The sequence below is a fragment of the Drosophila takahashii genome, chromosome X, assembly GCF_030179915.1.
Source record: "Drosophila takahashii strain IR98-3 E-12201 chromosome X, DtakHiC1v2, whole genome shotgun sequence".
NCBI lineage: Eukaryota > Metazoa > Arthropoda > Insecta > Diptera > Drosophilidae > Drosophila > Drosophila takahashii.
This window is the reverse complement of record NC_091683.1, coordinates 13,280,624-13,304,264: the sequence shown is the minus strand read 5'-3', so window position 1 is coordinate 13,304,264 and position 23,641 is coordinate 13,280,624. Positions and strand designations below refer to the sequence as shown.

The 23,641-nt window shown below is 39.9% G+C and overlaps 3 protein-coding genes across 6 annotated transcripts in view; 2 read left to right on the top strand and 1 right to left on the bottom strand.

Moving 5' to 3' along the window:
- The first annotated feature begins 869 nt into the window (after window positions 1–869).
- Window positions 870–2,691, top strand: LOC108054440 (uncharacterized). The gene is made up of 5 exons (XM_017137407.3): window positions 870–1,127; window positions 1,295–1,610; window positions 1,729–1,805; window positions 1,905–2,319; window positions 2,395–2,691. Exons 1-5 carry the CDS (start codon window positions 901–903, stop codon window positions 2,635–2,637), a joined length of 1,278 nt encoding a protein of 425 aa, XP_016992896.2. The 5' UTR covers window positions 870–900; the 3' UTR covers window positions 2,638–2,691.
- A 1,055-nt stretch (window positions 2,692–3,746) lies between these two features.
- Window positions 3,747–6,289, top strand: LOC108054442 (uncharacterized). The gene is made up of 5 exons (XM_017137411.3): window positions 3,747–3,982; window positions 4,315–4,630; window positions 5,043–5,119; window positions 5,181–5,610; window positions 5,668–6,289. The coding sequence occupies exons 1-5, from the start codon at window positions 3,762–3,764 to the stop codon at window positions 6,004–6,006; spliced, it is 1,383 nt and encodes a 460-aa protein (XP_016992900.2). The 5' UTR covers window positions 3,747–3,761; the 3' UTR covers window positions 6,007–6,289.
- A 6,259-nt stretch (window positions 6,290–12,548) lies between these two features.
- Tbh (Tyramine beta hydroxylase) overlaps window positions 12,549–23,641 on the bottom strand; it is a 29,617-nt gene continuing 18,524 nt past the window's right edge. For 3 of the 4 annotated variants that reach the window (XM_017137410.3, XM_070218689.1, XM_070218690.1), the window contains exons 3-8: window positions 16,455–16,813; window positions 16,246–16,397; window positions 15,799–16,190; window positions 14,764–15,113; window positions 14,159–14,346; window positions 12,549–13,019 (exon numbers count right to left, since the gene is read on the bottom strand). In XM_017137410.3, coding sequence (XP_016992899.2) covers window positions 12,716–13,019; window positions 14,159–14,346; window positions 14,764–15,113; window positions 15,799–16,190; window positions 16,246–16,397; window positions 16,455–16,813 — 1,745 coding nt within the window. In that variant the 3' untranslated portion in view covers window positions 12,549–12,715. Of the gene's footprint in view, window positions 13,020–14,158; window positions 14,347–14,763; window positions 15,114–15,798; window positions 16,191–16,245; window positions 16,398–16,454; window positions 16,814–16,913; window positions 16,933–23,641 lie in introns of those variants that run through there. The other variant, XM_070218691.1, reaches the window with a different exon arrangement.

Sequence of the window (23,641 nt, the reverse complement as noted above, 5' to 3'; positions counted from 1 at the left end):
CCCCATGATTTTTTTCGAAAAATTAAAAATAAATAAAATGTCAAGGTTTAAATTAGGAAATTTAATAACGAGTTCAGAAAGGTATGACAATCTACACTTTGAATCAGTATTTTTTTTGTTTTAGCGAAAAAACTGTTTTGTTTCAGCGAAAAACCTGTTTTGTTTATTTTTCGAAATTTGGGATTACGGTTTTGGCCAAAAATATGAATTATTTCTTGTGTTTTTTTTTCTGTAATTTGGCCAAAAATTTGTTAAAAAATTTTTAAAAATATTTTTCTGAAAGATATTAAGATATCCCACAAAGTTGCAAGACAAATATTAAAATAACTCAAACAAGTCTTAAGTGCTGCGTAACTAAAAAATAAATATTTACAAAAATATTTTTTAAAAATAAACGGTAAGAGTTAAAGAAAAAATAAATAAAAACCGATCCTTATATTTCAATCCTCTATCGAAAAAAAAGTTTCAATTGATTCATACCTAACATCATCGATCATCCATATTTATAGATCTTCAATAGGCGTTGTTTATGATACGTATAAATATCAATTACAATGTATTTTGTAATTAGTATACTTGTGTTGAGGTCAAACGATTTCTTTAAATGTGAGGTATAGTAATTTAATCGCTCATTAAAGGGACAGATCAGGGTTCCCTAATCGCACAATGATTTGATTGATTTCCATATCGCTTACTTATTTAAAGGAACGCAAAAAGAGGGAATTCATACTTTGCCATTTATATATTTTATATATATTGTATGTACAGTGTACAATGTACTGAGTACTGATCAGTAAAATGGCCAGATAAGAGATGGTGCAGAATCAGCAGATTTCTGAACCCTATAAATACGGCACCATCGTTCAAGATGAACCAGTAGTCAATACTGAAATTTTCTAGATGGATCCTGTAACTATTGTGTTAATATTTGGCGCGCTTGCGGCGTTGTATAAGACTTCATTGCCTTATCCAAAGTGCCAGATTAATGTGTCGTCGAGTGCCCCCCTTCTTGTGACAAACATCGGTTCCCAAATTATTCTATCTGATTATTACGGTTTAATTGAACGAAACAAAAGCGAAGAAATTCAATTTTATTGCGGCACTGGATTTACATTCAAAAATGACGGGTTTGTTATTGTTTTATTATCACATTATATTAGAAATAGACTTTTTCAATTTAGAAACCCAAAGAAACCATTAAAAAATGTTTAAAAACATGTTATCGCATAGTAAATTTGGGTTCCATTGCAGTTGTGTGCAATTATAATTATTATTATTATTTCTATGATTTTAGCATAAGTCAGCTTATTTCTGACAACAGAATGGAAACGCTCATTTGCCAGCCAGATGGCAGTTTTCTTCTGCAAAATCATGGAATAAAAATCAAGGGAGATGCAAGGAGTGTTGAGTGTCAGAACGGAGTGGCTGCCATGTTCGAGAGTCGGATCGGTTTACCCAATTGTAAGGATCACACTACCCTTCTGTTGGGCAACGACTTTCAGGACATGGGTTCCATTAAGAGTGCCGCCTTGTGCTACGATATCGCCGGAACCAATCTGAAGTACTTAACCTATATAACGCATCCCACACGCAGCAGAGTGGTTAAAAAGGTATGGAAACTAAATTATGGAAATATACCAACTATAAATGAAAAGTATTTATTTCATGGAAAGTCCATTCAAAATTACAATCCTGACTTGATATTTCGATTTCATTTTGATTCTACAGACGCACTTGGGAGATCTGAATAAACTTGGTTTCGATTTAAGTGTGGACGGTAGTGATCGGTTCTTTAAGAAGGCCAGGTGAGTTTAGCGTATAATATTGAAGAGTTTTATACCAACTTTAAATATATTTAATATATATATTTAACCTTGAATACGGTTATCTTTTCCCACCTTCAGCCAGGCGGATGTGGACGCATTCTGGAACAAGGACAAGGTTCTGTCGCAGATGTTCGGCACCGGGCCCTTTGACTACGCCAGCTTGGTGCAGGACGAGGCTCTGGGCGCCCAGTTGGCCGGCTACGAGGGCATGATGAGCGTCGTCTGGCTGCACAGCCTGCGCACCGGGAACTGGAGGCACTGGCTGGCGGCCCTGCGATCGGCCAGTGTGTCCGGGAAACAATTCGAAGTCCGCCTCGGTGTCTCCGGTGTTCTTGAGATGCCCGAAAGTCGGGATGGCTGCGACCTGGCCATTGATCTGGCGGATGGCAACTCACTGCCCGTGCCCGTCCACATTTGGGCCCATGTGCGCGATCTGCAGCCGACTGGAGCAGCCCAGGATGAGTTCGTCCTTGTGGGACACAACTCGCCCTTCGTAAGTACATCAAACGTGTTTTCTTAATTTTATAAATTTAATTTATAAATTTATTTATTTAATCCCTTTTTGCAGTTGCGTGGCGATCCTTCTGCCGAATTTTGCCCATCGGTGTGCGACGAGGTGTCCTGGCTGAAGGGCACCCTGTTCGCCAGTCTCCACCGTTATCCCATCAACGGCCTGATGCTGTGCTGCCGAGTGGAGGATGTGGCCCAGACGCTGGATTCCTTTTACGGATCGACGGCCCATGCAGCAGCCACCACCGAAAACTTAAAAGTGGCCGAAGACTTAGTTTTATATGAACTAATTCAAAAATAAATTTGTAATTAATGAATATTCATTTGGAAAAATAAAATGAAACATGCACAATAATTTGCTGAAGAATCATTAATCGTATAAATGCTAAATGCAGAGAGAAAATGTAGTTGTTATTGTTGCGATGCTTATTTTTTTTTTGTTAGCACTCTAAAGTCTCTATAAACTTTTGGACAGGAAAATAATACAAATACAAAATTAGTAAGTTGCCATTTTTCCCAATTGTGCGGCTATTCTTCAAGACCCGTTAAAATACAATTTTTAATTCATTTGTGGCAAACCATACATATATAGGAGAGAGAATGAGATTATATTTCTTGGACCGTCCCAATGTACATACATTTAGACCGCAATCATACGAGAAACTTGCCTGAATCAACAGTTTTACATATACATACATATGTGTGTAATCTCGTGCAAATTAAATTGAGTATTAATGCCCCTATCGGCACTTTGATCTTACGGCAGGAATAATCTGTTGGAAATGTTGAAAAAGGGGAATCCCAAGATATGTCAGAAAAATTAAATAAGAAAGCGGTCTACGCCATCTAGACATAAGGAACTAAATTGATTGGGTGACTATATTATTTGAAATCTTAGAAACTTATAATGTTTTCTTAAAAACATAAGTTACTAAGTTCCTTAATAAATAGTTAAATAGTTTAATAGAAATGAAGTAAAAAATTGGGAAATGTTAAATTCAGATAATGTTAATGTATTTATTCTGTATTTCTTTTTTGAAATGATTGATCAATACAATGTCTATTAATAACCTTCACTCAGACAATTATTTGCCTTGAATTTAAGACATTTTGAGTCAATGGTGATTTGTATTTAATTTTAAGAACACATTTTATTCATTTAGTAAGTTTACTTTAGTTGTAAAAATTTTTTTAGGAGTAGATATATTTTCCAATGTCTTTAAAAATGCCATATTTTTTTCTAAAATTCAGAGCGAATACTTTTGTGAGTGTCGGGTTATCATTTCGAGAGCTCTACTCGGCGGAGATCTGTTTACAACAGCAAGTCTAAAAATGCGATAAGCCTTTTGCAGCGTCGGCAAAAGCTGCCTATAAAAAGGCTCCCCATCGAGGTTCCCATATCAGTTGAATTTTAAAGTCGTCGCGATGTGGCCGATCTACACTGTGTTCCTGGGCCTCTCAGTTCTCTTTATACTGCCCCAGGATGTAATAGGAACTTGTTCAATAAGTACAGAACCCAACGCTCCGATCGTTGTTACGCGATTCGGGTCCAAATTAATATTGTCCGATTCTGGTGGATCGTATACACGGGAAGAGGGCGAAACTATTGAATTGTTCTGCGGCAGTGGATTTTCGCGACGAAGCAGGTATTTACATTTATTACTAATCTTATCGGCGTTCTTTGGTTAAAATTAGAAACCCAATAATAATATATTCAATTACAAATTTTTATCAAACAAATGCAAAATGAAATTATCAAAAATATTTAGGTACACTGAGAAAAGTACTCAAGTATTCTGCATTGAAAAAATTGTACTCATAAAATAACTATGTACAAAAATTCTTATCTTGTCCAAACTGCACTAATTTCAAGAGAAATAATGTAGCTTGTATTTTTGATACGAGTATTCAAATACTTAATTTGAGAATGTTAGAATTTTCTTCGTGTAATTATATTTATATATTTATTTGGTTTTAGGAACCACTACGGCTCGCAAATGAACTTAATTTCCGGTGTTAAGCTTACAATGTACTGCGGTTCCAATGGTTATTTTCAAGATGAAAGGACTGGCGAAGCCATCATGAACATAAAGTGTCAGAAAGGCGTGTTGCAGATGTTCGAGAGTAGGACGAGTTTACAAAACTGTAAGACTGATATGACACTCGTTTTGGGTCAAGAATTCAATGAGACAGGTTCAATAAAAAGTGCGGCCTTGTGCTATGATATTGTAGCCTCCCAGTTGAAGTACATCGGCTACACTACATTTCCAACAAAGAACCGAATACTGGCCAAGGTGGGTTTTGCTAACTCCTTCTAACAGTGATCTTTGCATAAAAGTACATATCGGATTTCCTATAATGATAAAAAACGTCGTAATTCAATAGATTTAATATTAAATTGAAATATCTTTTGCTATGTTTTTTATTCATTTCTTTTTTAGTTTTTTTAAATATGAAAATATTTACTTAAACTATACTAGTATATTTAAAAATTGTAAACTTTAATTTTAAAGTGAAATTATTTTTTTAAAGACGTTAAATATGTGCAGTAAATATTGTTTTTCTACCTTTTACTCAAATATTTTAAAACTAATTCAAGCAATTTAATAACTTTTGTATTAAATATTACGTGTTTTATTTAATTTAATTTATTATTACGAATTTATGAATTCAATATCCAGAAACGTATTCATTTTCTGTTTATAGACCCAATTGGGCCAGCTGAATGACATCGGATTCGACATTAATGCTAGCTACCAAAAAGATCTCATAAAAGCCGTTAGGTAAGTTCCTTACGGAGAACCCATGGAAAAGCTACTTAAAAAATTATGTATTTTCGAGCAGCCAGGCGGAGATCGACGCCTACATGACGAAGGATAAGCAGCTGACGCAGTTGTTCGTGGGTGAAACCTTCCAGACGGCCAGTCTGGTTCAGGACGAGGCTATTGGAAGGCAGTTGGCCGGCTACGAGGACATGATGTCCACCATCTGGATGCGAACGCTGCGCTCGGGCAACTGGAAGAACTGGGTTGCGGCGATGCGCGATGCCACCGCATCCGGTGCCCATTTCGACGTCCGGCTGGGCGTCTCCGGAGTTCTGGAGCTGCCGATGGCCGTGGGACGACCCTGCAACGCCAGCCGCTCGCTGAGGATCGAACTGGCCGACGACAGCTCCTACCCGATTCCCGCCCACATTTGGGCCCATGTCCACGCCCTGGAGAAGACGGGCGGCGTCCAGGACGAGTTCGTCATCATTGGCCACAACTCGCCCTTTGTAAGTAGATCTGAGTACTCCCCTTATACATTTTAATCGGGACGGTGATCTCTGCAGTTCCGCGGCGACAACTTGAGCGACTTTTGCCCCTCGATGTGCGACCAGGTGTCCTGGCTGAGGAACAGCCTGTTCGCCGGCCTCCACGAGTTCCCCGCCTACGGACTGGTGCAGTGCTGCCGGGTCGAGGATGTGGCCAGCAAGCTGGACAACTTCCCGGGTGCCTTTGCGAAGGCAAGTGCGACTGCCACCGGGAACACCGCGAAGGTGAAGCTCCTGGACTTGTTCATTCCTTCCAGCGGTCCTTCCATCGATCCTTCCAGCGAGCCTTCTAGCGATCCTTCCATCGATCCTTCCAGCGATCCTTCCAGCGATCCTGATTATAAAATATATGATTAGCTTTATAAAAAAGTTCCAACAAAACATTTGCTGAAACAATTTCGCACTTGAAACAGCGTAATTTCCTTTTGACTATAAACATTTTTATACTCAAGAGTAAATACCGCTGTTTTTTTTAATAAATAGCTTACAGCGAAATTCCAGGTTTTGCATTCCAAATAGTTAGGTGCAAAAACCGACATTCGAAACATAATATGTGTTTACTTAGTCCCTTGTTTAACTGCAATCCCTTACTATATACGTGGTTTCAAAAATAAAGTGGATTATTGTGCACATTTTAAAACTTTTTTTTTGCTTTGGGATTGGTACCTCTGGGCTAGAACTCAATGATCTATTGACAAGACTTGCCTTAAAATATCCGTAACAAAAGAGTTCGTCCTGTGGGATCGACCTCCTTTCGCTGTCGCCACAGTCGACAGGTCAAATGAGCTTTGGCTTATCCCGTTCTGTGACCGCGTTTATTGCGAATTCCTGCCGGTGGTAGCCCCCGCCCTCCCCGAAAAGGGCAGGGGGCACGAGGTCAGTAGCGAGTACAACTAGAAGCCACCAGGGGGCGGAATGTCAAGTCACTTTCATTATCAACAAAACAAAAGAAGGATGGTCGAAGGAAGAAATCCAGCACCGAATCTGGAATACACTTCACAAACTCCATTTATCTGTGATTTAACAAATATTTTTATTTTTTATTGTAATTATATTATCACAAAATCAGGGAACCGAATAAAATCACAAATTTCCGATAATTTAATGAATATTATTCCTGCCTTAATTTCGTGCGAATTTATCGAGCCATAATCAAAGCCCTAATAAATGTGGAATTTCGGTTTTAATTATATGTATTTACAGACGAAATTAAAGTAATTAAATATTTTGCATAAATAATAAAAAATCGAATGAAAAACTCGAAAGTGGTGGCCCCTTGACTTCGCAAATACCCTTTTTGGCCCACAAACAAAGGCCACAAAGGCCATTAACGCTGGGCGGTGGGTGGTTTTTTTTTTTGTTTTTTTTGGGGTGGCAGAAAGCAAAGTCAAAGGCAAAAGGAATTTCTTGATTAAGTAATAGGAATGTTGGGTCCGTACAATGCGGAGCACACCAGAAATGTCAGCGGCCATGAGTGCCGTTATATCTCGACGCTGACATTCCACCAATTCTCCCAATGGGTGTGAGCTTCGGTGCGAGGATAAGCTTATCCTGGCAAAAAGTAATGGCGAAAGTCCTGCGAAGGACCAGCGACCATTCGACGGGCGAGTCAATAAAGCATACTGATTAATGTCAATTTGTACTTGGATATTTTGCATAAATTATGCATAAAACAAAGCGGCAAACAGCAAAAAAAGAGTGCTCACAATACGCAATTGGTCCCCAAAGTCCCATCCCGCTGCCACGCCCCCTAGCCTCCTGCGCCCCCAAATCATTGGGCGGCTCAGGGGCATTTAAGCCTACTTCAGCCGCCAAGTCCCAGCACACACAATAAATACTCACCAATTACCAGCAAAAATCACAGAATAGACAAATAAACAATCTTGAAAAATAGGATCTGTAAAAATTAATCTTATAAGTAATTTTATGGCATTATATTTCTAGTATTAAATGCCTTTTTGAATGAGTTTATAAAAGGGAAAGTTTTGTTAATATTTGATTAATGTAGAAAAAAAAGTATGACATTTTATAATAAATACAAAATACATTTTAAACTTGCTGTGCTAGGATAATAATAATAATAAAATAAAAATAAAAAAATAAATATCGACAGTTTGCTATTTCCCTTGAAAACATCTATATTGTGAAATAATCGACAAATATCAATAATTTAATTCGGTAATAAATTAATAAAAAAAATCAAATCCCTTACATACTGGGCATTTTAAAGTCGAACCTCTCGCAATACCTGATTTTATGTTCTCCTTAATGCCAAAAATGCGGAAAAGCCTTCATAAAAGGGAATGAAATTACCACAGGCTCCGCCGTTCCTCGTGCAACAACAGTGACAACAACAGCAACAATCAGCCACCACCGAAAATGAAAAATAAAATAAATGAAAGGACAAAAAGTGAATCTGTGTACAAATTTAATTTGCCCTTTTTTTGTTTCGCCTTTGCTCCCTTTATGCTCCCCACAAAAGCTGAACGAAAATGTCACATAATCAAATTTTTAAACGCAAGCGATTTAAGAGTTGTGGCCGCTTACAGGGAAATTCCGTGAGGTGGAATTTCGGGAGGTGTATGGGTATGCTGGGTATGACGGCGAACAAGAAAAAAAGTGTGTGTGAGGAGTGGAGTGAAGTGGCGTTTCTGGGACTCCTTGCGATGACATATGAAATATTAACAAGAGCACCGCTCGCTCGAGAAATTTCCAATGCAAGGCAAAAGCTGCGTGGGGGAAAAAGTGGCAAAATCTGGCTAAAAAATAGGGAACGAGTGCCGGGGGGTAGGGACTGCGGGGGGCGGGGTGTGGGAAGATCAAGCAAGTCGCACAATTCGCCATCAAGCGTGAAAACAAATTTACTTTAACGATTCTCCGGCAGAGACGGGGTGAATTAGGCAGCCCCACGGGTATGCTGATATTTGCATACCTTAAATAAAATTAAACAAGTATTTATTTAGCTTTTTGTACTCTACCAATTTTTGTATAAATATTTTAAAAATTTATTGATTACCGTTTCAAATTTTGTCAACATTACAATGGTTAAATAAATGATTAAACTAGTTTTTACTATTCCTAAAAATAGTCAAGAACCTTATGGTTTAATAAAGGGTATAGGGAGAAGATAAAGAAGCCGCGCTGTCGTCTACACGTCTGTCTATTTGTCTGTTTGTATATAAATTAGAACACATCAAAAGTTTGTGACATTAAATTTGGCAACCCTCCTCCGTTGCCCGAATTCCCAGAAACTCGTTCACACACGCCAGCGATTGGGCCGCAGATAAATGTTTTAGCAGAATGAGTCTGCGGTTGGCAACGAGAATGGGAACGGGAATGGAAATGCCGATGCCGATGACAGTAATGATGCTACGCGGGCGCGAGAATCCGGGTCTAAGCCTCAACCTCAGACCCAAAAAAAAAAAATAACATCCACCTTAACCGTAACCCCAACATTTACAGTTGAACTTGTGAAACTCGAATTTGCTTTGGTGAAACTATAAGGAACTCAACTACAATTCATTTTATGTATAGTATATGATTTAAAAGTGAGCTATCAAGTTAAGTGGCACTCTATAGGAACAAATATATTTTCTTATACTAAAATAATATGTTTAACTGATAAATAAAACATCCAACGTAAGGTTTCATTACTTATTTTTAACTAATGACGATTATCGGTTATTTTATATAAAATATTTCGACATCCAATAATTTGTTTGGCTTTAATAAATTTAGAAATATATTAAAGCTTGCTATAATTTTAGGATCTTAGTGTTAGATGAATAGATGCCCTAGTAATCACTTGTTCTTCTTTTAGAAGCTTCACTGTATCTTACAGGTTGTGCCACTAACCAGAACAAGGCGGTCACGATGAAGGTTGGGTTGATTAAATGTTCTGCTCCTGCCGCTGCGATTGTATGTGTGCGGGTGTGTAGTGTGTGTGCGAGCGTGAAAATGCAATGACAACAACCCGAAAAAGGCGATTACGCACACAGACACACACGCACACAAGATTTTTCGGGGGCGATGCCTTCACGTACGCCATTACGTTAGGTTACGTTACGCATACGCCGCGTACGCCGCGACCACTTGACTTTTCGCAGTCCCCAGAATCGGGAATCTGCCGCTGACTTCACTTGGCTTCAACGAACCACTCTGCCCGAGTGACACTGTCCCCAAAAAGCCCATAAAATAAAAACAAAAAATATTATAAATATGAATACAGCCTCGGATATTTTAAATGCATTTAATGCATTTATTTTTAATGAAATTATGTTATGTTCAGAAGGAATAAAATATTATTAAACCGTTTCTTGAATTTTTTTTTAAATAAAAACATTTTTAAATTTAAATATAATTATTGGCTTTACAAAGAATATATTTAATTTTAATTTACAGTCCACTCGAAGGCATTTCATTGTAATCCAGTGTCGTGAAAGTGTAAGCCTGAATTCCATTTCCCCACCTCCTTCGATTTTCATTCTTATCGTTCATTCTGTCTGACTTTTTCCTCCCTTCCTTTTACTTCTTATTTTTGCTAGCTTTTCCGGTGGAAAAGAATGGGGCTGTATGGAATGTACATATGTAAGAAGTCTGTCATCTGCTCGAAGGCTTCCACGTCTGATGAAATAATGCTAATGGAATGGAAGCTGTTATATTTTGTCTCCAAAAATAATCCATGCAAAAAATGGACTTTACGAGTGCCGCAAAAAGGAAAAAGTGCAATTTACCAGAATACAATTTATAATGTTTAAAGCCAATATGCTTGATTTTAAATATATATTTTTTGCTGTGTGGTGTGCTACTCTTTACGCATCTTCTCAAACCCCTTCTTTTTTTATAATGTAGTTTGTCTCATTCCCTTCACTTTTTTTTGTTCACCGCCCCCAAAAGTTTCGTTGTGTGCGTGTACGCCCGGCGCCAATGAATATTAAAATATTTGTTGTTTCGTTAAAAACTTTTAATTGGATTGCAGCGTTTTTAATACTCTCATGACTTTCCATCACCATCAGCACGTCGTGCCCTTCGATGCCCTTACCCCTTTTCACGTTGGTCACACGAAAACTGTGCACAAAACTGAAAAATCAATTAAAATGGCCGGTCGTCAGTCGACGCGTTGAAGGATCAAATCTGCAATGAGGACAATAAAAGGCGAGAGTCCGTCACTGGACGGGTTAAGCCCTCGAATAATGTCAAACACTCGGGGATTTCCGTGGTGCCAGAAATTAAACCAATTTAAGGGAAACTCGACTTGAATATGATATATGATGTGAGTTACTTTCGAGTAGTATTTTCGTAAGATTTTAATTAATTGATTTCCAGTTCCCCTACAATTACAAAATACATCATTATTTTTTCTGGTATGGTGGTCAGTTTTTATTAGATAAATTATACATTTTACTTTTTTTTTGGTTTCGCTTTCGATTCGTTTTTGTTTTTTATAAATATTTCATCTACATAGTTTATATATTCATGTGTATATATATTTCATCTATAGCCATAGAACAATTATCACATCTTACATATGTATGTTGGCTACACTTAAACGTATCCATTACATGTTTACTCAAATGTATGTTTGTGTGTGTGTTGGTGTGAGGGTGCCTTTCAGATAAGAAAAATATGAAACTGAGAGAAAAGCGTGAAGGAGTGATACAGATATGGAGGGGAAGTGCGAAAAACACATGGGTGCATGTGGAAAAGCTCCTGGCTGCTGGTAGCCCATCGACCATGTCCCATGATATCCCCCCCCTTCCCGTATATCCCACCCACTTGCCACATTTCCAATAAGATCCCATACCAATATTGTTTTCTTTTCCTCGTTTTTTTTTTCCAGATTTTTGTCCGTTTCTCTTCGGGCTTCTTGGTAATTAGACTTGGCAACGTCGGGTTGCATCAAAAGTTTGCTCATTTATATTGTATAAACAGTTGCCCCCTCTTCGCATTCTTGGCCTTCTTGGTTCCGGCCACTTCGTCCATTTAAGACCGTTCTGTTCCGTTCCGTTCCATTCAGTCAGTTGGCCATTTAATTTTTCAGCTGGCGCTGAGAAGTATGCTACAATTTCGTCGTCAGCCAAGTTCAGTGCGAGTGTGTGTGCGTGTGCAGGCGAGTGTGTGTGTAAGCTGCTTTGTGTTAAACGTTTTAGCCTGGCGGCGCTGTCAGTCGGCAAATTTCAAAGGCTGGCCAAGACAACAAGGGCAAAGGGCACAAAAACACGAGGGCACAAACAAAAGCAGGCCAAAAGCCAAGAGCCAAGGCGAAAGGAAAGTGAAAGTAAAAGTAAAAGGGGAAAAAAACATGGGCGGGATTGGTAAATGCATTAGTTATTTAAAGAGTGAAAACATTTGTTTTGGCCTGTTGCCCCTACGTTGCCTTCACTTTGGCCAATACACAAACACACACTTTCACATTAACACGCAGAAAAAAGACGATGATAATGCTAATGGCGATGCAGATGAAGAGGCAAATACAAAGCGACTACAGTCGAACTTCCCTAAAGCATAAGTTTGGCCACTCAGATCAAAGCTTATAAAATGTAAATGAATTTTTAAGAAATTTACTAATGAATCTGTAATTTTTTTATCCCTTTCGTATTACTCGTATAGTGTAAATATATTAAAGGAGCTTAAATTTATGGTAACTAAACAAATAAACATAAAATAACTTTTTTTAATATTTAAATTTAAATACAATATTTTCTAATTCAGTTTTTTTGCAAAATATTTAAATTTGAATAACAAATCTTCAATTTTAGCTTAATAATACAAATTCAGTTTTTTTTTCAAAATATTTTGAGTTTAAATAAAATATTTCATAATTCTATTACTTTCTATTATATTTAAATTTTAAAAAAATCTCAGAAAAATTCCATATAACAAAAAGAGTTCGGGCTATGGAAGTACGACTGTTGAAATCAAAATCCCCGTATAATCCATTTCGTTTGCAGGTGTGTGCGTGTGCCGTGTACTATGTGTGTGTGTTGTGCTTGTGCCTGTGTCATGCCACGCCCCCTTGCCAGGCCACGGCGATTACGCCCTCCGCCTAATGCCTAATGCATAATGCCTAATAGATGCACTCGCCGAGCAAATCGCACTCGCCCTTCTCCAGCGGCTTCAGCCACAGCGGATTGTAGTTGGGGCACAGTTTGCGGTGTATGGGTATGCGGATTTGCACGGGCGTCGCCGCCACGCCCTCCCAGCTGGCACGCCCCTCGAAGCGGCTGCCGTCCGACCTGTTGCACTGCATGCTCAGCGGCTCCTGCATGTACATGGTGTACAGCTGGTCGACGCGCGGCTGACTCCACTCGATGCTCCGGTAGTTGGACGACCTGGCTCCGTTCAGATGGACGCCGTGCTGGTGCTCCGTGCTGCGAAAATTAAAATAATAATATTTAATATGGAAGTATATAAAATTTTGAATTTTATTTAGTTTCAAAAAGTTCTCTTTCAATGATCGCTAGACAGAGTTCCTTTTCGATAAGTCCTAACGGTGCCTCGTCCTAGGTGCTATCGTACATTTATCGATAAACTAAACAAGAGTGACCCTGGTGTTGGGCTATTACAATAGGTATTTCACCATATAATAAATTTATAATATTAAATGGGGCCTTTTAAAAAATAAAGAATTTCCTTAGTGAACACTTAAGGTCTATTCCCTGCACAAGAAATATAATATAATAATGATTTGAGCTTAGCCAAGCGCTTGTGGAAAGGGCGAAAGTGTAACCGCAACAATAACTTGAGCTTCTGCCAGCAATTTCCCTTTCCTTTCCTTTTTGTTTTCCACCTTCCACCTGGCGGATACGGATACACAATGCTCCCTGCCAAGGCCGCATTCCAAGTTTCCCCATTTCCCCATTTTCCCATTGCGGTGGCCCTAATCTAATGCAAACTTTGCCATCAACCGATGCTCAACTGCTTAAACTTGGCAATTAGCGAACACCTTTTGGGGGCCAGACGCAGGAAATGGGTTGGGAAACTAGGGGATGGGGTGGGAAAATGGGGTGGGAAGTGAGGGAACAAAAAGCATTTCGCCGTTATGAATGCGCCAAGGAATCGGGCCTCGCAAAAGGAATGCCGAAAAGTTTCCCTTTGATGCACAAGGAGCCGAGCGGAAGAGCACCCTTAATGAAAGCCCATAATGCCCCTCGGAATCCCGAGCTATAGCCCCCCCTCGAAACCCCTAAATCCCCGCCCATTGTGACGTCGCCTGTCGTCGGTTTCGCTGCGTAGATTAAAAAATATTTCTTCCATTAACGCCGCAAACGCCCGCGGGACGGATGGATAGAATGCCATGAATGTGAATGTGAATGTGCATGGGCGTTATAATTGTTGAATAAAGACGGGGCAGAAAAAAAAAGGAATACGCAAAAGAACGAGCAAGTCAGGAATTCGCCTGAAGCGCTTTTCAAAATCAAAGGGCTTTCGGTGGTTTTTCTCAGACTCAGCGATCAACTCTAATCTAATCAATCTAAAGTGATTGTATTATCTTTAAGGTATCCCTCACCGCTTCATGTAGATAAAGTAGTTCTCGAGCGTCTCCTCGGAAACGGAGCTCTTGCAGACCTCCAGTTTGGTGGCCGGATAGTAGTGGATGTAGTTCACGCACATCTCGTCGCTGATGGAGAATCCCCCCAAAGCGGCGGTCTTGTCCTCCTTCGTGTTGTAGTAGCAAGTGGTCACCAAGGCGTCGCCCTAGGAACGAAAGAAATATATTATATATATGAAAGTCAGAAATAATGATAGTTTGCTTTTCAGAAAGGTTAAAGTTATATTATAGTTTGCTTATATTGTTCATGATGTTCAGGAGAAATCAGTTCCTAACTAAAACATGCACTGTAGTAAGAATATTTGGTAAAAATATAAATATAGGTTTTGTAGACATAATATATTTATTTTAATAGGTTTAGTATATAATATTTTCTTTAAAGTATAAAATAGGTTATTTTTTGGTTACTAATTTAAAAATGATCGATACTTTCGATATTTACACAATTTCGATACTATAATTTCGATGATTTTAAGGGAAAACTCCTTTAAAATTTTTAAGAAATACGAAACTGTCGATCTATTACTAAACCCCCTTAGAATTCAAGGATTTGGCTCACTCACCGGCAGGACGCGTGGCTTGTAGTGCAGGGTGCGCATCTCCTGGAAGTGGTTCGAGTAGAAATCGTCGCGGTTCACCTCCCGCAGTTCCTGTTCGCCGCGGAAGTGCCGGGTGAGGACGCGCACGCCGCGCAGGTGAGTGTGCAGCTGGGAGCCAAAGATGATGATGCCCGTCGCCGGGAGGGCGGCCCGCGTGCAGTCCGCCACGCAGTAGCCGCTCAGCGGGAAGGCGGTCTGGCCAGGAGGAATGGCCATCTTGTCGGTGTACTCCAGTCCCAGTTCCATGACGGCGGCATCGTACTGACGCAGCTTCTTCGACAGCTTGATGCGGAAGCCCGAGTTGTCCACCAGACCTGTGAAACAACGGGGCGGATGATTAATATTGATTGACACTAATGGCCTGGGTTCATTGCGTTTCTTAATAGCTCCCATTAACAACCTGCAACTGAGTAGGGATATTTAATTGAGCCCATTAATCTGCACTCTTAACAATTTTATAAAAATACTTTACTTTTAGCTGAAGGGATTACTTAATTATTTAGCACATTGCGTATACGTCTAGTTGGCTACCTTTTTGGCCGGGTTTGATAAATAAAAGTAATTTGGGGATTATCATTTTATTTTTATAGACTTTTTAGTCAAGTGTAAAATAAATGAAATTTTCCTTTTGGAATAAAAATCAAACTATTACTTTTAGTTACGTTTTTGTCGATTAAAAAATACAATTTATTTGGGGATTATCAATATATTTTTATAGACTTTTTAGTCAAGTGTAAAAAAAATGGAATTTTTCTAGTTCCTGAAAAATATATATATTTTTATTTTGATTGATAAACCCCGGTTATCATGCCATAGCCCAGACTAAGTGGCTTCCAATTGAGCTCCAATTAAAATAAATACATACAAAGAGTGTAATAAGCTTAAAGTTTGTGCAAAATCCCTTTACTGCGCCACGTGTGGCGATGCAGCTCATCACTTAACCAAATCGGGTTGGGGTAATCCTCTTTGGTCCACCCACTACCCTTCCCCATCACTCACCCGCCTGCTTCTCGGGATTATTAAAGTGAACCTCCAGCCGGACGTAGGGATTGAAGCCGGCTCCTCCGATGGGCAGGCCGGCCTCCGGGGGATAGGTGAAGGTGCCGGCGCCCATGGCCCACAGCACCATGACCTTGGAGCAGACCTTGGCCCGCGGCGGCATCTGCTCGCAGTCGCCGTTGTACAGGGGGATCTCTTCGTGCTCGGGGGCCTCGCAGTGGAAGACCTCCATGTGGTGGACGATACCCGGCGTCCGGATGAGCGGCTCGAACTGGACGATGTGGTGGCGCCGCCGCAGATCGCCCTCCAGTCGCTGGACGTGGCACCAGTAGGTGGTCTCCTGGCTGGGAATGGGCGCCTCCAGCAGCGTGATCTCCATATGGTCCAGTTCGCTGGGAATATCGATGATATTTATGCAAATTTATCTGTAGAAGTTCCTCCACTTACGTTTCGGGAATGAGTATCTTGTCGGCGCGGAGCAACTGCAGCATCTTGACGCCCGCCTCGTGCGGAGCCGTCACATTGGGCAGGGCGAACTGGTGATCCTCCAGAGCCAGCTCCGTTTCGCCACGGGCCCAGACCACGTACATGGTGCCCTCCTGGAAGGATCAAGGGTAAGTTATTTGGCAGAATCTCTACGCAACAGGTTCACCCACATGAAGTCGCAGATCCAAAGGATCGCAGGTGTCGAACTTGCGCCGGAAGGCCAGCGTAAACTCGTCCATCTTGAAGACCTCGCAGTCCTGCTGATAGTCCCGCCTCACCCACCGTCCATCCGGACTGGTGTACGTGTCGGTCACCGCGTTGAAGAAGCCGTTCTGGTTCTCGAAGAAGCAAATATCCGCATCCGCCAGGCCGCCGCGCTTCGAGAAGCCCAGATAGAACCAGCGGTGCTGCTCGTTGAACGCGTTCTGCAGGTGGAACAGCACCTCCTGCTTGTACCAGTCGACCATCCAGCTGAGCTTGATCTCCTTGTCGTCCAGATAGATCTCGTGCAGCTTCGTGTCCGACAGTCCTGGGCAAGATGGTCAGGGAAATGGTACAAAATTAAACGATTTCTTAATTGGGATTCATATGAATGGGAAGATAGATATATTATATTATACATTAGTTACATTTTTTGTAAAAAATTTTAACCCTACTGATATTTTTTTGCAAAAAAAAACACGGTTATGATTTTTGGCAAAAATTTGGATTATATCTGCGTGTTTTTCTTCGTAGCTTGGCCAAAAACGGTCCCAAAGTGGAAAGAATAACTGATTTGAACAACTGAGGTCCTTAGCTAACTTTCCTCATAATTTTCTGGCTGATTTTCGAAAATAAATGGTTTGGCTAATTTTTGCGTTTTTTTATAAGGGGTAAGGTAACAATTTTTTACAAAAAATTTAAAAAAGTTAAAATTTGCATATTTAAATGCCAATCGATAGGGAATTTAATTACGAGTTCAGAAAGGCATGGCATTATATACTGGGATTATTATTTGTATTGTTTTGATTATTTTTGGGTTAAAAATGAGTGTTTTATAATTTATAATTTTGAAGTTTTGAAAATGACACTTTTTACCTAATAAAGTATATATATTCTCAATTTCTTACAATTTCTTCGCTATAAAGCTTAGTTTCCTTTTATTATTTTCAGTAAAATGAGTATAATTTAGATTCAGGTTGCTGTAACTCCAGGGTTTCCGCCAGATTAATGGGTTGGGTCTTCGGTTGGTTAGAGCAAACGCCCCGTGGAAATGTGCTAGTTCAATTTATTAATTAGGGCAGCTCAGATTGAACGTGGCTCCTTGCGTTTGAATGCGATTGGATGGCCCAGCTGCAGGGCCAATTTCCCGCGGGACCCGATGGCTGTCAGTGTTATCCGACCTGTTACTCAGTGTCCTGGATGTCCTGGGTGTCCTATCCTCCTGGACAGTCCACGTCCGCCGACAAGCCGAGTTATTGCTGGCCATTAAGCCGGCTCGTCTGCTTTGGTTACCAATCTCGAATCTCGAATCCCGGCAACTGAGCACTGAGCATCCGTGGAGATGGCGCGATAATCAAGTTGCCTCGCACTAATTACCCAAATAAAAGCAGGCCACGCGACTTCAATTCATCCACTCGCCGGTCCATAAGCCCTCATAACCCTCAGGAACTTGTGTTGTTTCGGGGGAATAAAGGGAGTACAGGGAGTACTGGGAATAAAGGCACTTGGCAACCGAGGGGACAGCGTGGATTTATGTTGGCAGCGACTTGGTCGAAACGGCAGCACATCAGGCACATCAATTACGGCAACAATATCAACAACAACAGCGGCAATCGTGGATCCAGTGGAGCGGCAGTAACGAGAGCGAAGGAAAACCCAATAAAATGTCAAATCCAATTGGCAAACACACGCCGAGATCGAGGACGACAAGGATGAGGATGAGGAGGAGGCGGAGGAGGAGGCGGAGGACCATGGCCAGGACTCTGTATGTGGATGTGGCTTTGCAGCGCAGTTCGTGAAGTATATCAAACTGTTTGTCAGTGCGCAAACACTGGGAAAAACATTTGAAATAAATAGTACATTTATTTCCACAAATAAATATAAAATAATAAATCTATTAAATTATTGCTTTTTTGAAGATTCAAGAAAATATTTCAACCAAAATGATTAAAAGAAATCAAAAATTATAATAATAGGTCCAACAAATTAATTATGTTTTTAGACACAAATTTTTTGTTTTTACCAAAATGATTAAAAGAAAAAAATATAAAATAATTAGGTATTTCATTTGGCTCATAAATAAACATAATTAAATACCCTCCTTGGGTACTAATTATATTAAATTTAGCTAAATGAACTTTAAATTTTTTCCAGTGCAGCTAGATGAAGACACAGAAGGCAGAGCAACAGTGAGAGCGAGAGAGCGACAATAAAAACACTCGATTACAATCAAAAGTGACAGGGGTCCGTGGTTTTTTTTACACGGCTCGGGGGATGGCAGAAGGGGCTTTGACATGGGTGCGGGTGGAAGGGTGAAAGGGGGGGAAAGGGGGGTCCCTGGGATTTCGGGCAATGGTGCGTTGATGAATTTCGCTTTCCGCTCGCTCGCTGTCCGTAGCAGAGCAGTTCAATCAAGTTCGGCGGAAGTAATATGCCCCAAAAACGAGTTTGAGCTTCACGAGCTTCACTTGCGGCACCACCCACCTACAAACAACCGCCCACCGCCCCATTACCTACCAATTTTCCACCCACTTTCCCAGACCCTTGTGTGTGTTTGCCACTAAAATTGATTTGTTACTGTACATATGTCTCACTTCACTTTTACAAGCGGCCCACATCGACCCAACCGCAAGGACCCCCAACGAACCGGAACTGGAAAACCGTAACCCAAAGGCCCCCCTCCTTCTCCGCCGAAAGTTTGGTAATACGAAACAAATCGGTTTTGCCCTTCCGCTCCCACCATTTTGGTCATTTCGCAATTGTTTCGGTGGAATGGAGTTCAAACGAAACGAGTTCAACTCATAATTGGCTGGCTGATCGTTAATTACCCGCCATGTGTGTTTATTTTTGAATTTATTTGGAATTTAGGGCACAAAATAAATTTAAATTTTCTACACCCTTTTTGAGGAATATTTTACTTAAAAAAATTTTTTTTTTCTATTTTACAACCCAATTTTCTTGGAATTCCAATTGAGTTATCCCTAAACCTTCCGCCCCTTTAATAGTCGTATTATACGGGTAAGTATAACCATATCCACCTAAGTAATTCAATTTGTATCGCTTTTTTTTTGTAGGTTGAAATGGGTTCGTGGCTCATAGCTGCGAGTTCATTGTAGATTCAGTTGGTGGAACTGACCCAGTTGATTTGATTTGATTTGGCATTGATTGGGCCGCCGCTCCCCATCGCATCTTCGGAATTTACACTTTTCCCTTGGTCTTTTGGCCATTTGATTCCCGCCAAACAATTGACAGTCCACACATAGAGTATGAGTGTGATAAAATTTAATAAACTCGAAGTTTATTGCATTTGCTCGACTGCACCTCGGTCGTGTTCTCGGCTCTTATCCAATCGAAAACTTTTCCGATTTTTCCGACCCGCTTGAACTTGAAATGCCACTTTGACGCTCCTCCGCTCCTCCTGCGAATGGATGATGTTCTTTGTTTTTGTTTCCGATGGAGGAACTACTATGGCAGATCCTTTGGGGATGCGCCGCATAGTTTTGTGTCTCCGGACTGATGACGGGAATGATGAGGATGTTGGCGCGGAAATGCCAAAGCGCACAGGAATTTTCTTATTATTTACTGGATGCGAACGAGCGGCACTCGAAGGCATGTCCAATTTCTCTCCACCCCCATTACTTTGAATCTGGCAAGTCCCCATCGAACATACCAAAGTGCTTGTCAAAACTACACTGGGGAAAAAGGTTTTCGGGTCTGATAAATATTATTATTATTGTAAAACCACTCTATCTGCATGGAAAATATTCATTAAATATTGAAATTATTCAAAATATATTAAAGTGGGAAAACAAAATTTGGCACAGTGTTAAATTTTTAATTTTAAAAATAGTTTTCGTTTCTTTTTAAGATTGTAGTGATGTATAATCTATAATCATAATCTATTCCTGAGATTACATGGCTTTATCGCTAGAAAGCTCTATAAGAAAATCCGGAAACTATTTTTTTGGGCAGTGTAATTTTTGCATTTGGACCATTGGCTGCCACAGGCGCTTTGGGATGATGTCATTATAATAATGTTATATGCACAAATCGTCAATTGGTTTGGCCCGGGGACGATTTAGCTTGGCTTTAGTCGTCCGTCGTTTTAGCCAACCCCTCCCCCTCTCCTGCCCCCTCTCATTTGTCGCATTGCCAGCATTTCCCTTTCCCATTCGCATTCCGATTCCCATTCGTTCATTCAAATTGCCGCTCAAGTGACGCAAAAGCATCTGGGGAATGAAATGTTCGTGCTTTCTCCGGACTTTCCCCTTTCTCCGTTCTCCATTCTCCGCCTCTTTTTGGCTGGCCCACTTAACACTTTATTGGATTCCTTTTGTGCATGCCCGTTGGTTGTTGTTCTTGTTCGCCAGTCCCGTTACTCTTATCACCTATCATTATCCGCGCTCTCATCTGTCCAGTTCGATTGCCATGTCCAGGACATTGGCTCATAATATAAATTGACTGCGTCCTTGGGTCCTTTTGGGTTGTCCGTTTGAGTTATGAAATGGTTCGACATGAGCACTTGACAATATCCATTATCCATGTTGGTATTTCAAATCATAACCATAAACAAAACGTTTAAATACATCTGGAAAAGGGTTAGTTCTACTGAACTTCCCCCTATTTATTTTAACGAACTCCTCAAAAGTCTTGTCTACTTATCTGCGATGAACCACTGTGATATTGTCGCGCCTCCTCTTTGATTGAGACAAATATTTGAACAAATTTCGCTTTCGCCTAGACAACACCCACACACATTCCCTCCCCCTACATCCACACCCGTCCCGCCCTTTCCAAAAACCTCGGAAATGCGGTCGGGGCTCTATATAAATTATTGCGGATTTATTGGGTGCACTGCTTACTCGCTCACACTTACACAATATTGGCATTTTGATAGACATCCTATCGCACCCACGAAACACACACACTCAAACGCCTAGAGATGGGAGATGTCTAGGCAGGTGTACCTGTACCTTTAAGTAAAGTATGTAGGTACTCTAGGTATTCTTGATATTATATAATATATTTTATACTGATTTCCCATCCCAGCAATCACGAAACCATTAAAACATTTTAAAAATCAAAAGGAAATAATATGAAGTAAAAATATTAAAAAATAAATAATAAAACCTTGTATTTAAAAGATAATAATACCACTGATAATAGATTTTTAATTTTATTAAATATTTTTCATTACCTTAAAGAGAAAAGAAAATAGTACCGCTCCCTTCACTAAATCACAACCAATTCGCACATTGTCTAGAACAAACGAGCGCACGTTTAGTTTATCATAAAGCTTATTTATGGCAACCACTTTGCGCCACCTTTCGATGATGATTCCCATAGTGATTATGATGACGAACGATCTTGGGAAAGGTGGCTGCATGTATATAGTATACACTACATACACTTATGTATAAACAGTGGCTTGATTAGGGGATGTAGGCAGTGGCGGGGGAGGGGGCGGTTCACCAACTGCCGTGACACATTGAGTAATGACACTCTCAAGTCGATAATCCATTAGGATGTCCAGCACTAAGCCCTATGAATCGTTAATGCCTCCGGGGAGAGGGGTTTTTCTTTCATTTTTTTGTTCTGGGATGAGTGGCAAGGAATTAAAACCGATGTCCGACCAGCGTTTTCCTCATAACTCGAAGGAAAGTTAAATGGCCAACTGTCAAACTTTTCAAAAGCAAACAAAAACAATTTTTTCCCCAAAGCTTATAGTTTGTAAATGCACAGAAAATAATATATTATTTAGATATTATATATTATAATATATTTAGATTTAGATTTAAATGAACCTGAATAAAAATTTATAAAATGCAATAAGAAATTCTATTAAAATTCTTTTACTTTAAAATATTCTTATACAAAAGCTATTTGGCACTTAAAATATTAAAATATTTCAAATATTTTCTTTTGAAGTGTAAGTTTGTAAATAAGCCATCCGAAAACTGCTTTGGATTAGTTTGTCATCTTCAAGGAACTTTTGAATCCTTGGCAAATTCACCATCGATGTGAAGGGAACCACACCAGGATGGCTTCAATCTTTTTCCTTTTTTTTTGTGTGTTAATTTAGTTTGCATTTTAGTGGGCTTTTCGCGTGGCATATGGACGGCCCCCAAAGGCGACATTTGGCGTCCAATATAGCGAAGGAAGCGGAAAACGGGAAAACGGGAGCTGCATATGTTAGAAGGGGGAAAACGTGGCCAAAACGCACGTGAATGTAAACTGCCGCAGGCTGTTGCATAAATAACAAAGCCGCCAAATTGCCACGGCCACGTTCTGGCCAAATGACGCTTTGACCACTAGAAAAAAAAAAAACCAAAAAAAGAACCATAAACCAAAAACGAGAAAAAAAGAGAAAGCCCAAAACTGCGGCGGAGAATGCGGCCTCTGATAAATAAATTAAAAGGCACACGCAAAACAGCGGGAATAGCCCAAAGTTCCCCATGCAACTGGAACCTAATAAAGCCGACCACGCACCACGGGCGTAGAGGGAGGGGGCAGGGTGTGAGGGGTCAGGGGTCAAGGGGGTGGGTGGCACATGTGTGGCCACATCCAGGCAGCCGACAAAAAACCGCCAACGCGTGGCCACACAACGGCCCAAAGCGGCAAAAACGCTCCAAAAGCGAAGCTGCAAAGCCACAGCCCTAAACAAAATTGATAAAACCGAAAAAAATAGCCAAACAATGGGGTATACTCGAATTAAGAAATACTCTTACCTTTTTAGGGCGCATTTAGTTAAGATTATAATTTAGTAAAATATATAGTTCTAGGGTTTAAAGAGCTTAAAGGTTTTAAAAACCAATACAACAAAATAATTAATGGTTCTTAACTTGAATAAAATACAACATAAATTAAAATTAAATAATATTTGTTATTTGTTGTTATTTGTTGTTGTTTATACATACTCATAATAAATAAATTGAATAGATTTAAATCCTCAACTTTTAAAGATAAAAAAGGATCCTAACATACAAGTTCATATAGGCAATTAAAAAAGTATTTCAGTGTGTAACTAAATAAACATTTTTTATATTTATTTTATATGTAGACACCTGGTATATTTTGAATATCAAAGTTATTTAATTGAACAAATTGAATAAAACGATCAACTTTGTGATCTGGTGGTAGTAATGAATTGGCAAAG

Bases quoted from the DNA above. Each gene is read 5' to 3' on its own strand.
- LOC108054440 (XM_017137407.3), top strand. From the start codon at position 901: ATGGATCCTGTAACTATTGTGTTAATATTTGGCGCGCTTGCGGCGTTG. The intron at 1,128-1,294 runs GTTTGTTATTGT...CTATGATTTTAG, and splicing joins TTTACATTCAAAAATGACGG to CATAAGTCAGCTTATTTCTG. The intron at 2,320-2,394 runs GTAAGTACATCA...CCCTTTTTGCAG, and splicing joins TGGGACACAACTCGCCCTTC to TTGCGTGGCGATCCTTCTGC.
- LOC108054442 (XM_017137411.3), top strand. From the start codon at position 3,762: ATGTGGCCGATCTACACTGTGTTCCTGGGCCTCTCAGTTCTCTTTATA. The intron at 3,983-4,314 runs GTATTTACATTT...ATTTGGTTTTAG, and splicing joins GGATTTTCGCGACGAAGCAG to GAACCACTACGGCTCGCAAA. The intron at 5,120-5,180 runs GTAAGTTCCTTA...ATTTTCGAGCAG, and splicing joins GATCTCATAAAAGCCGTTAG to CCAGGCGGAGATCGACGCCT.